This window comes from Durio zibethinus, chromosome 24 (assembly GCF_047325235.1).
Source record: "Durio zibethinus cultivar Kanyao isolate XHJ-2024 chromosome 24, ASM4732523v1, whole genome shotgun sequence".
Classification (NCBI taxonomy): Eukaryota; Viridiplantae; Streptophyta; class Magnoliopsida; order Malvales; family Malvaceae; genus Durio; species Durio zibethinus.
Window position 1 is genome coordinate 3,709,721 of NC_143185.1, and position 13,596 is coordinate 3,723,316.

At 27.1% G+C, this 13,596-nt stretch overlaps 1 protein-coding gene across 3 annotated transcripts; it reads left to right on the forward strand.

Annotated features, from left to right (window-relative positions):
* Positions 1 to 8,464: 8,464 nt before the first annotated feature.
* LOC111316708 (cystathionine gamma-synthase 1, chloroplastic-like) lies at positions 8,465 to 12,898 on the forward strand. Of its 3 annotated transcripts, none has more exons than XM_089753955.1 (11): positions 8,465 to 9,029; positions 9,308 to 9,411; positions 9,799 to 9,872; positions 10,006 to 10,174; positions 10,545 to 10,604; positions 10,706 to 10,909; positions 11,018 to 11,104; positions 11,392 to 11,497; positions 11,991 to 12,088; positions 12,201 to 12,319; positions 12,543 to 12,898. In XM_089753955.1, the coding sequence occupies exons 1-11, from the start codon at positions 8,549 to 8,551 to the stop codon at positions 12,664 to 12,666; spliced, it is 1,626 nt and encodes a 541-aa protein (XP_089610081.1). In that variant the 5' UTR covers positions 8,465 to 8,548; the 3' UTR covers positions 12,667 to 12,898. The 3 variants fall into 3 exon arrangements, with proteins under 3 accessions (XP_089610081.1, XP_089610083.1, XP_089610084.1); XM_089753957.1 differs by having other exon boundaries at positions 11,392 to 11,487; positions 11,993 to 12,088; XM_089753958.1 differs by lacking the exon at positions 11,392 to 11,497 and having other exon boundaries at positions 11,993 to 12,088.
* Positions 12,899 to 13,596: the final 698 nt, after the last annotated feature.

Here is a 13,596-nt window from a genome sequence, read left to right on the forward strand (position 1 = left end):
GTCTCATCACTAGTTCAGGCATATTAATGGTGGAAACAAAGGATGACCCATTTTTCCAAGTTTTAAAGTGAATTGAATTCAAACTTTGATAAATGATATGGGGCCGGGGTACATCTTTTGGATAGAAATTTGCAGTTTGTTATATTAATTTATATCAGGAAACATGCAGTACATGTTTCTAGACAATTGGTTCAAAGGCTTTGTTCAACAAATCAATTAATATAATATAAAGTTTTTGAAATGGTAGCTCATAAAAGCATCTTTGGTTGGTGCATTGTTTTTTTTTTGGGCTAACGGTACTTTGTTAAATCAATTACATACTAAAAAAAGCAAAATTTAGAAAGCCCTGATTTATGTCTAAACAAATTTTTGTGGTGAATTATGCATCAAATTTAAAACTTATTGAAAGTTCAACCATAATATCTTGTATCGTACATGAATTCTTGATAGGTTATTAGATACGAATACGTCTTGCTAGGAAATATTTCAACAGTAAATTTTTTTATTATAATATTACAATTATTTAATTATAATAAAAAATTATGCAATGATCCATTATTTATAAGAGTAAACTTCACATAAACTCTACGTAATTATAAAATCTTATTGATTAATTGTAATACTATTATCATAGATGATATACTCTCGTTTCAAACACAGATACATAATTTTTCAATTATTTTTTATTTTAATTTTTAGGATTCAAGCATTGTACCTGTATGAATTTACAGTGTTCAAAAAGTGCTACAAAAGTATATGTTATAGGTAAAATGAAGAGTCTATCTAACACAGATAAGAACCCTAATCTTCAAAACCTATCCTTTGATGAAATCCAGCCAGCCTTAGAGAAGGAGCTTAGAGCAAATAGGATCTATTGATTATTTATATTAATCTCCCACATCTAATAATCCTTGGTGTAACCACCAAAAACACTTTCCAGACTATGTTGGCTGGCACCTTGACTCAAATTGAAAGCTTCAACATTCTTCATGGAATTAAAAAAGGAAAAAAAAATGCACCAAAAAGATCATTTTCCAAGTGTTAGGATCTGTTTTGATGAGATATGAAAATTGAAATCCATTAATATAAGATAGATGTGTTGAAAAACAATCACCAGAAAAAGTAAGTCATACAAAGATATGGATAGCAGACTTAAGTCTTAAAAAAAAAATGATAATTTGCAAGAAAAAGCTGCTACATAAAATCTGCAGAAACATTTCACGAATTTCACAAGAAGTTTACGTAAGTCTTGCCTATATTTATATATTATCTTAGTAAAAGTTTTTTAATTTAAAATAATTATTTTCAAGATTTATTAAATAGAAAATTTTATTAATTTATACTTCTAAAAATTTTTTAAAAAAAATGGCACTTCCGAGGGAAATTTTATTAGTCCCACTTCAAACTAAAACTAATTAAAGATGAAGTGCTATGAACTTAGGGAATTATGGGCTTAAAGTAGTTGGGTTTGCTCATTCCAATCCAATTTCGCCATAACTTCTACCATACAAAGACCCATAGTTGGCAAGACAATACCTAGGATCACAAGTACTACTTGGTACTTACTACATGTACTTATTCATCAACAAATGATTTGGTTTAATCCGTTAAGATTATTTTTTTCGATGAAAAAGTATTGAGTTTGAATTATACCAATAGTCATTTATTGAGATCATCTCGAATGCATGACATACAGCCACTTATTTTAGACTATCAAGTAGGGCTTACCCTGACTTGAAGGATTGAACAACTTATTTATCTTTGAATTTTTTTTACCAAAAAAAAAATGTATTTATTCATTTCTTCAAACCAAGACTTAATTCAACTAGAAAAAAAATACTTGTCTGTTGTTGCGGGTATTTTTTTTTTGTTATTTTAATTTATTGTATTTTTTTTAAAAATTGATTTAATTACAAAATAAAAAAACAAAAGATAAAAAGTAAATTGAAATGATAAGTGGATATCTTAATTGATTTCGTTATTTTATAAATTTATTCAATAAAAAAAATACATACCAAAAAATTAAAAATATTAAAAATGAAAAAAAAAACTCATGGATGTGGTGTCACATTAACGTCTTATATCCAATTTAAAATATTAATTTATTAAATAAAAAAAATAACTTTATTAATATAATGTACATTTGTATAAAATTAAATAAATAATAAAATATAAATTTATATTTATATTTTGAAATAACTTAAGACAAAGCATCCTAAATATGCTTATAATTCGAGCTTTTTTTTTTTTTTTTTTTTAAATTCAACCCATCTTGAGGTTTATTGTTTTAAAAGACAAAGCACCCATTCGATTTACCTCAAGGTAAAATAATATATAAATATTTAAAAAGAAAAAAAATAAATAATGATAAAAAAAAGAAAAAAAGAATAATAAAAAGAAAATAACTTTACACATGATATATTCTTGAAATTAGTGAGACAAAAAATTTTAATCTAAAAAAATTTATTAAATATAAAAAATAATAAATAATAAAAAAAGTAAACACACGGTATACCTTAAGTATCAAATGAATTTTATAAAAAAAATTTTTTTTTAAATCTTGAAAAAAATGTAGAAAGAAAATAAAAAAAAGTTTGGTGTAAAGTGAGTGTCACTTTAAAAAAAATAAAATTTATAAAGATATTTATTAAATATTAAAAAATTTGACCAAAAATAGGAAAAAAAAAGCAGGGGAAAAGGCAAAAAAAAAAAAGTGACACATAGCTTGAATTTTGGTAATGTACTGTTGTCAATAAATTACTAAAATTTAAGTAAAGATTGATTTATACAATTATTTTAAAGATGTAACATATAAATTAGTCAAAAATTTAAATTTCAACATTTATAATTTTTTTATTTTTATCTTCAAATTATAGCCTTCTTTGTATCGAAATTTTACATATCTTCTTAATATCTTTAAAAAAAAATAGAAAATGTAAATACTTAACTTTACATAAACGCACCTTTAAGCTGGTTTGTTGACAGAGTAAAAAAAAATAATAAAAACAAAATGTAATCTATAAATTACAATCTATAATTATTTATAAAAATAATTATTATTTACAATCTATAATTAATTTATAAAGAACATAATGAGTGGTAAAGGTGAAATCAAATTCTTTGTAACGTCGCATGATTACATTATTAAAAAAAGAAGTCAACTATTTATTATAAAATAATTAATAAATTTATTGAAATAAATGTTCATAATTTAATTTATTATATGTGATGATTAATAAATGATTGATTTTTTTCAATAATATGATTATGTAACATAATTTGAATAAAAAAATATATATTAACTTGACGTAATCGTTTCATACAATAATATGATTAAGTGATATGATTTGAATGAAAAATACATATGTTGATTTGGTATAACCGTTTCATACATTTTTTTTTTTTTATATCCAATGCCCCATCAAAATTCACCTTGATGTTTGAAGTTCACTACCTTGATTTTTGTTTTTTACCTCTGCTTCAGCATATTCCCTTAAATAAGTTTCAGCAAAAGTTGCAATCTCTTGCGAGTTTCTTCTTCTTTTTCCATGGAGCTCCTTGTTTCTATCATTCCATATGGCCCATGTCATGACCATGAAGGTTTGTAACTCTTTTTGGTTGAAGGAAAGCCATGAATGTGTTAACCAATTTGCATCAACATTTGCAGCATTACGTCCACCTAAGACAATGGCGTTAAACTCCATACAGCTTTTGCAGAGGACACGTCCAGATGGCATGCACCACTGTTTCAATATCTGCACCACACCGACGACGTATCCTTGACTCGACTACCTTCCTTTCGTAAAGATTTTCCATCACTGGTACTTATCTCGTATAGCACCCTTTAGAATAAGACTTTGATTTTATTTGGGACCTCTATTGACCATTCCTTTTCCCAAAATTTAAAGAATTATATCTACATAACTAGTGAAATCTAAATGAAATAAGATTTTTTTAAGTTTCATATTTTTATTAAGACTTAAGTTGTAATACTTGATTATGATTGTAACAATTTTAAAAAAATTTAAATTGCAATAAATAATTGCAGCAAGAAATTTTTTTTTTTTGAAATTTAGATATATATATATATAATAGCATAAATTTAAGATTTATCCTATGTGTTATTAAGAGAGAATGTTTATATAATCATTTATGTAAACGAATTTTATTAGGTTTTATCTTATATGTCATTAAAATGAGATGTCCACATAAATGTCCAAATAAACAAAATGTTATCCTAAAACCTTATACCTTATCATATATATATATATATGTATATGATTAGGATTTAAGTTGTAATAGATAATTAGGGTAAGATTTTTTTTTAGTTTTTTATATTTGAATCATATATAATAACATAAATTTAAGCTTTATCTTTTGTGTTATTAAGAAGAGATGTTCATACAAGCATCCACATAAGTTAATTTTATTAAATTTATCTTATGTGTCATTAAAAAAAGATACCCGCATAAGTATCATTGTGAGTAAAAATTTATATGGTAACCTTGCACTACCCTATAATATTACATATGATGATGATTATTATTAAGTAAATAGTAACCAATTAATAATTTTTTATGATAAATTGGTGTTGAATGGGTATTGAAAATTGTATTTATTTTGAAATTTTGAAATTTAGTATTTTATAAAAGTTTAATAATATTTATTGAATTAAAAAATATTATATTGATAAATGATTGGTAAAAATTAAAGTATTGAATGGTAATATGGATTAAATATGAATCATGAATTTTTTTTTTAAACTTTAGATATTGAATCAAAAGAAAAAATTTTAAGAATAAATGATAAAAAAAAAACTATGTTAAATGGTCTTATAATTTATGAGTTACTATATGATAGTTGTTGGATTTATATTCTATTTATATTTTTTTTATAAATGTTGATATGAATGATAGATATCAACATAGTCTAAATATATTAAAGGTAGAAACTTTTTGTACTTATTAAAATATGAAATGCATTTAAATTTCAATTATCGATGATAATTAATTAATAGTATTATGCTCCTTAATTATATATCTTTATAATTTATTGATGTACAAAAAATGAACACAAGAATTTCTATTTACCAAGAATTTAAAAATTAAAAAAATTGACTTTCATGTATAATTTTAAATTATAGTCAATAAAAAAAATTACTTATAAATTATTGAGTAAAATTTTGCACCTTACCTATAGACAAAAAAAAAAAAAATTCACTTCCCTACATGCAAATCATTTTATTTAAAGAAAACTTGTTCTTTTTTTTTTTTTTTATTTAACCACCTTTTTTGTGTCCTTTTGCGTTGAATCAACCAAAGAAATGGAAAAAGGTTTGGTAGAAAACCAAAGAAGTTTGGTGTGCAAGCATGACTATGAGTCGGCTATACTCAAACCTTGTTATCTTCACATTGACCTTCAACCAGATTTGGTAACAAGTCATTTTCTTATTACTATACTCAAACCTTGTTATCTTCACCTTGACCTTCAACCAGATTTGGTAACAAGTCATTTTCTTATTACTATTTGAGATTTCTTATTGGGTATTTTACAATAATTCTTTTAAAAGCATTATGAAAGGAAGGTATTTTTTACTTTGGTCTATCATATTTTTCTTTGAATTCTTGATTTAAGTTAAAAAACGTAGACTAAAATAAAGGTATAAATGATATATTAATATTTATAAGTTATTTAGATTTGATTCGAATAAAATTTGAATTCGATTCGGTTATTATCGAATTTAGTTCGAATTCGAATATTTTGACTTATTGATAAAGGTAAATTTAAATATTTTTATACACAGCTCGAGTAATTCACGAACTTAGTCAAATTTTTATTTTTTAATATATTTTAATTATTTTAAATAAATAAAATATCTCAAACTCGAGTTCGAGCTTGAGATCAAGCACAAATAATCGAATTTTTATCGAATATAAAAATTAAGTATATTTTTACATATTAATCAAATTTAATCGAACATATTTTGATAACTCGATTTTTATTTTGAGTGTAACTCGAGCTAAAAAAATATAACTTGATTGAATTTTGAGTCTTGAATTTTAAATTTAATTCGATCTCGAACTTAAATTTAATATTATATTAATTTTAATTCAATTGATTACATCATAAACTAAGATTTCAATCGATAATTTGGTTTGTAAGTAAACCTTTTTAATATTTAAAATTATAGAAAATTGAATATTGGCCATTAACATTAAAAATTTAGTACTCTGTTAATTAATGGATTGCACTATTATTGATGTTCATATGCAAATACGATTCACAAAATTACTAATTTTATATATAACCTATTAATAAACTATTTTAATATATAAATTGAATATTGTTAAACGGATTATATTATTTCATTAATTAAAATAAACAAAAAGTGTTTTTCATTATTGGGAAACTTTTCATAACATAAAAAGAAAATGAAAATGAGATATCAAAACTTATAGAGTCTAATTATACCAAAATTTTTGTATTTTATGAAATTTCAAAATTTAGTCGTTATATTATAATTCATATAAATTTAATGCTTATATTATTTTGATTTGATAATTTTAATTTAATTGCTAACTTTGTTAATTTTTTAATGTTAAAAATATTGATTGATCGTTGATTTGATGATATGGATGTTGATTTCTTAACGTGATAATTTGGATGTATGAAATTAGTTATTAAATTATAAGAATTACTTATGAGCTTATATGAAAATTAAAATTTAATATTTTTAAAAATTAAAAATTTTAAAAAAAATTAAAATATTAAAAAAGTACATTTATTATTTTTTAAAAAGTAAAAAATTTCTAAAAAATTCAATATTTTGAATTTTTTTAAAAAATTAAAATTTAATTTTTAAAAAAATAAAAAATATGATTTTTAAAAAAATTAAAAAAATTTTAAAAATATGAAAAATTTCTTAAAGAATTTGAGATTTAATTTTTTTAAAAAGTCTAAATTTAAAAAATAAAAATATAATTTTTATTAGTAATTGTCTCAATATTATTAATTTTAATTTGTACGAGAACAAAATTATTATGAAATTATACTAAATGGATTAAATTTCAAATTTTTGTATAAACATACAACCTATTTACATAATTTAACAACTGATTTGATTTATTCAAATTGCTACATTAACAATTCAACATTACGTAAGTAAAATTAATACCTATATAATTAAGTTAACAGTTACGTTAGTATTTTTAATTGTAAAAAATTGATAAATTAATGATTAAATTAAAATAATATAAAAAATAAATTTATATAAATTATAGTATATGAACTAAATTTTAAATTTCATAAATATAAAGATATCTGACATAATTTGATCAAACATAAAATCTTAAATTCAAGTATTTCTTTAATTTAAATAATAAAAATAATTTTTAAAAAGAAAAACAAGGTTGTACTTCAGGGGAGAAAAATAAATGCTAACATACTTCCTCAAGGAATAGGAATATTGGCATTAAGTACTTGTGGTCCCAATTTTGCTGACTGTCAAATTCTTTGAACAAACTCATCCAATGGAGCAAGCCTACAAAGTGACTTGTGACATTGCTGGTACCAACTTCATGCAATGTATGGACTGTAAAATTTCAAAAAAGCAAACATTCCTTTTCACAACTTGAATGTGTAATATTTCTAATTTACTTTGATTTTTTTTTTATATTTAATAATTTATATTATTATATCATATAAAATATTATATTTATATTATATTTTATACAAAAATTATTTATTATAATTTATACGATATAAAAATATAAAATATAATTTTTTAATTTTATTGAACTTATTTATAATTTTTAAAAAATTTTAAATCATATTATTTTTACATCTTTTATTTATATTATTTTTATATCGTATTTTAAATTATCAGACTTAATTTTTTTTAATAACATAAGCAAGTAATTTTACTTTCAATTTATAACTAAAACTATAATTTACTAATAATAATAGATGTGAAATATAAATTTTCATGATTCGATTTGGATTGAATTTAAGTTTCATTTAAATTGAATTCGGATTAAATTTATTCATCAAATTTATTATTAATATATTTAAATAATATTTAATTAGATTGATCGAATTAAACTAGTAATGATATAATTTTTTCCATCATTTTGTGTATTATCATATTTATTACCATATATTGTTTCACAAATTTTGTTCAATTTATTTAAAAAATAAAAAAAAAAACCTGAACAAATTTCACGTCTTACCTAAATTGTGTTGAAATCTCAAACAATCAAAAATTACGGGGGTAAGATGGGGATGTACTGGAGAAAAAAAAAACTCAACCAAACTTTCAACCACTGTCTATCTGCCACGTTAGCAAAAATCCTGAAGTCCACAGAAACCTAACCCTATTTAAAAACACTACCTCGAACTAATTAAAAAAGTCCATAAAACGACAACGGAGTTCGCGTATTTAATCAGCTGGTAGCCACGGAGGGGAGGAAAAAAAAGGCCTCATCGCATTTCAGAGAAGCAGCCGAAGAAAATAGAAAGAGAGGAGAGCTGAAACGGTGTCGTTAAAAAAATGGCTGTGGCCTCGTGTTCGTGTCCTCCTGGAGTTTTTAATGCTTATTCTTCATTCTTGTGCCGTTCCGATCCCGACTTCTCCGGCGCACCGATAGGGGACAAGCCTCGTGTTGGGTCGACCCGACGGGTGACCGCATCGTCGTTTTGTGTCGGAGGAGGAATCGGCGGCGGGGGTTTATCGTCTCTGATATTTCGTTTCCCGCCTAACTTCGTGCGCCAGCTCAGTGTCAAAGCTCGCCGCAACTGTAGTAACATCGGTGTCGCGCAAATCGTTGCTGCTTCGTGGTCGAACGGTTCCGCTTCGGATTTACCCTCCTCGGCGGCGGCTGCTGCTCAGGCATCCGCCGCCGCTGTCTCCGTCGCTGATGAGGTGGCGGTTGTAGAAGGTTGTATTGACAACGGTAGTGTACAGATTGGGGGTTCAGATAATTCCAAGACATCGTTTTTGAGCTCCGATGGGAGCATCACTGTTCATGCTGGTAAATAAATTAATCAGTTCTATTTAAAAAATCATTTTTAATCTTTAAATTCATTGAAATATATCTATTTATTTAGTTCTCTATGTTTTCTTTTTAAAAGTTGTGATTTTTATTAAAAAAGTTTTCTTTATGTTTTATTTATAGTTTCCTTAAATCACTTCTTTTTTTTTCTCTCATTAAATCCTTACTTTTACGTGGAAAATAAGTAATTAAAGCCTTTTCTTATTTTTTTAATAATTAAAAACTAAGGGTTTTTTTTTTTTTTAATTTTTTTGCAGGTGAAAGGTTAGGTCGCGGTATCGTTACTGATGCAATTACTACTCCAGTGGTTAATACTTCTGCTTACTTCTTTAAGAAAACTCAGGAGCTTATTGACTTCAAGGTATATAATCAGTTGTCGCATTAGTTAATGTTTGAATTGTATTAGGATTAAAGCCCTATTTTCAGAAAGCATAATTAACAAATGCAAAGAAAAATTGGAACACACTAGATTTATAGTGATTTACTCTTACATATAAAATTATATTTACTCAGCGTAGTGATAGGGGTAGTAATTGCGCTCCACGCAACTTGACACATTGATCTATTAGTTTGCATATGTTAAGCCATTGTCACGGTCAACTACCATATGCCAACTACAATGCAAATGATGTCTTTTGCTTATTCTTTTAAGGTGTGATTGAGTAATGAAAGGATGAGTTCTTAAAAGCATTTGCTGGTTGACCCAGAATTTGAATCGCATTAACATTTTTGTGTGATCTTGTTGCAGGAGAAACGCCATAAAAGTTTTGAATATGGGCGCTATGGAAATCCAACTACAGTGGTTGCAGAGGAGAAGATAAGGTTTGGCTGCCTCTTTCTCTTTGTTATTTTCTTGTTGTCCTTTTCGACTTTTTGTTAACTAAAGTGACATATTTTTTCGTCTCTGCAATTTATGCCTTTGAAACATTCATGAGGTGATCTTTCTTTGTTTCAGTGCACTTGAGGGGGCTGAATCGACCTTGATTATGGCATCAGGAATGTGTGCTAGCACAGTCATGCTGATGGCATTGGTTCCTGCTGGTGGACATATTGTGACAACGACAGATTGCTATCAAAAAACTAGGATATTCATTGAGACCATTCTACCTAAAATGGGAATCTCGGTATGGCTTAAAATGTTCTTGCTACTTTCTTGTTTCATTGTATTGCTTTTTTAAGAATCTTGGCTGAGTGAAATGCCCAGGGATTTTGCACTATTCTTGTTTTATAGGGGAGGAATAATCTTGAAAAAGCATCTAACCAAAATACTGATGCACCTAGGAAAATGTAGTTTTTAAATTAAAAGTTTACACCGTGCCCCATTTATTTGTTGTTTTCTTTTGTTATATATGAGAAGTTCAATTGGAATATGAATCTAATGCTGTTTGTAGCAATTTTAATGCTTGACTTGCTTAAATGTTTGTATTTCTATGGAATAGTATATTGAATTTTGGTTAATTTCTAACCGTGTTCTGGTTATCATCCAATTTGCAGGCTACTGTTATTGACCCCGCAGATGTGGATGGCTTAGAGGCTGCACTCAACAAGAATAAAGTCAGTAGCATAGAAATTGTTTCCTTTTCCCGCTAGACTTATGTTCACTTTGGAAATGACCGTTCATCCTGAGTTTGAGAGTCAATTATGATTTCATGCAGGTTTCTCTCTTCTATACTGAGTCTCCAACAAATCCATTCCTAAGATGTGTTGACATAGAAAAAGTTACAAAGCTGTGCCACAACAAAGGAGCACTTGTCTGCATTGATGGTACCTTCGCTACACCTCTTAACCAGAAGGCCCTGGCTCTTGGTGCTGATCTTGTTTTGCACTCTGCAACAAAATTCATTGGGGGCCACAATGATGTAAGCACTTGCTCTTGTCAATTTAGTGAGTTTGAAACGAGTTCTCTGTCCATGCTGTCAATTATCATTAATTCAAGCAATTAAGGAGTTTAATTCTTCATGTCAAAGGTTCTTGCTGGTTGCATAAGTGGTTCTAAGAAGTTGGTTACTGAAATTCGTACTTTGCATCATATTTTGGGAGGTACTCTCAACCCGGTGAGTTGTGCTTAATCTTGATTACGTAGTTTCATGATATCTTTAATGTTTTGGTTCAAACCATATATGCTTATTGTCTGTCTTAAGGAGATTTATTTGGTAACTGTACTCGGTTAAGAGGACTAGATTGTTAAAGTGGTTGGCTGGACTTCTGGTCTAAGAAGAATATGTTGTGAATGATGCTTTAATGACTTTCACCTTAGTCTTTGAAGACTTGTGCCCTAATTTTTCTCTATTGTAAATTGCATGGTTGACAAAATAATATGTTTGTTTCCATATTTAAACAGAATGCCGCGTATCTGATCATCAGAGGCATGAAGACACTGCATCTTCGTGTACAGCAACAGAATTCAACAGCATTAGGGATGGCCAAAGTTTTAGAGGCACATCCTAAGGAATGAATTGCAGTGACATTCCTTTCTTTCATTCTTGTCTATCTATATTCCATTTAAATGCAACTCAGTTTAAGAACCGGAAAAGGGCAAAAGAAAAATAAAGAATGGGAATGATTGAAGGCAATTTTAAAAGAAAGTGAAGGACACAATGTGCATGTGAACTAAGTTGGTTGCTGTTGGATTCTAGTGTCTCATGGACCAAGTCCTTCCTTTGTTTGGTTGCTTCCAACATTTTATGTCATCTCTATGCATGTTTGAACTTCCTGGAGAGGATTTGATTTACTTTCAATAGATGTGATGTGATATTTCCTCAATGGTTGGTAATCATATGTTGTATTTGCATGGCATTTCTGGTTGAATGACCGTCATCTAGCTTTTGATGATGTCATTGTATTTTGAAACTACTCAGAAAATTTATTTGATTGATCATTTCTTACTTTTCTAATTTGTACTCATTTTCTTGATCCCTTGGCTTATTAAATATCAATGGCAGGTGAGACGTGTATATTATCCAGGCTTGCCAAGTCATCCTGAACATGAAATTGCCAAGCAGCAAATGACAGGCTTTGGTGGTGTGGTCAGTTTTGAGGTTGGTATTCTTAACTACTTAAACCTCATAACTAGGAATTTATCTTTACTCTGCTGCTTTCTTTTGGTGTTACTCGTGCAATTTCAAAGTTCTCATTATCTAAATTGTTCAGGTGGATGGAGATATGATGACCACCATCAAATTTGTTGATGCATTGAAGATACCATACATTGCTCCATCCTTTGGTGGCTGTGAGAGCATTGTGGTTCAGCCAGCTATAATGTCCTATTGGTATGGTATTATTTCTGTTTATTGAGTGTTCTGACTGCTTGTGTTTATTCATCTAGCAACACCTCAACTGTTGATGAACCGAGATTGAGGAAACAAATGAGAACATATGCATATAATTATATAAAGCAATGGGAACATGATGAACCTATATATCTAATGAAATTTGTCATTGTCTGCGGGTGGTTGTGAAACTCCATTAATCTTTTTGTGCAATATGAAACAGGGATCTTAGCCAAGCTGAGAGGCGTAAGTATGGGATTGAGGATAACTTGGTTCGATTCGGCTCCGGAGTTGAAGACTTTGAAGATTTGAAGGCGGATATACTGCAGGCCCTGGAGACCATATAATGGCGCGAATATTACCTGTTCTTCTCATTTTCCCCTTTGTTGCAACCCTATTGGTTTGGGTTTTAATCAGCAACCTAGTTATTTTGGTGTTTCAATTGGCATTGATCTCCAAAGTTTTCTGTTGTGTTTTGTTTTGGCGTATCATTGCATGAATGAAGTAATGATGCCATGAATAATATGTAATGCTTGATTTCCAATTTTATGAATGAGAACTTGAGCAACCAAAGACAAAGTGTTTTTATCAACGGACAGGATTGAACCAGAAGCCTGCTCAAGAAAGTGAGCAGGAAAACGGTGATGCTGATGAATTCTTTCAACCACTAACCCAACATGAATGAATTCCGTCAACCATTAGTTGTGAGGTTTTTGAGAGATTTAAAGTTTATTTGGATGCACGATGATATTGATTTTGATGATATTAAAAATAGTAATAAAAATTATTATAGTTATTAAAAAAAATTATTGTAATTATGATTAAACAAAATTTTTATAAAGAGATTTATATTGATAGATTTTATTAAAGTTGATATTTGAGTTTAATTTGAGGGTGGTAAATTCAATTATATTTTACTAAAGATATAGTAGAATTTAAGATAGTGTTTGCTTTTAAAAATTATAATCATTTTTTTGAAAAATGAAAAACATGAATGAAAACGTGTTTAGTAATTAAAAATAAAAATAAATTTTTAAAAAATAAAAATAAAAACGGGTTAAAATATGAAAATAAAAAAAATATTTTCAATTGTGAAAACGTACATTACTTTTTTTCTTAGGTTTTACAAGTTATCATATTTAAATACTTTTTAATATCATTAATTAATTAAAATATATTATATTTATAATTAAATGATATTAATAATTATATTATTAAATATTTTATTTATTTTCTTATTTTTAAATTTTTAAAAAATAATTTTTATTTTTGTTTAT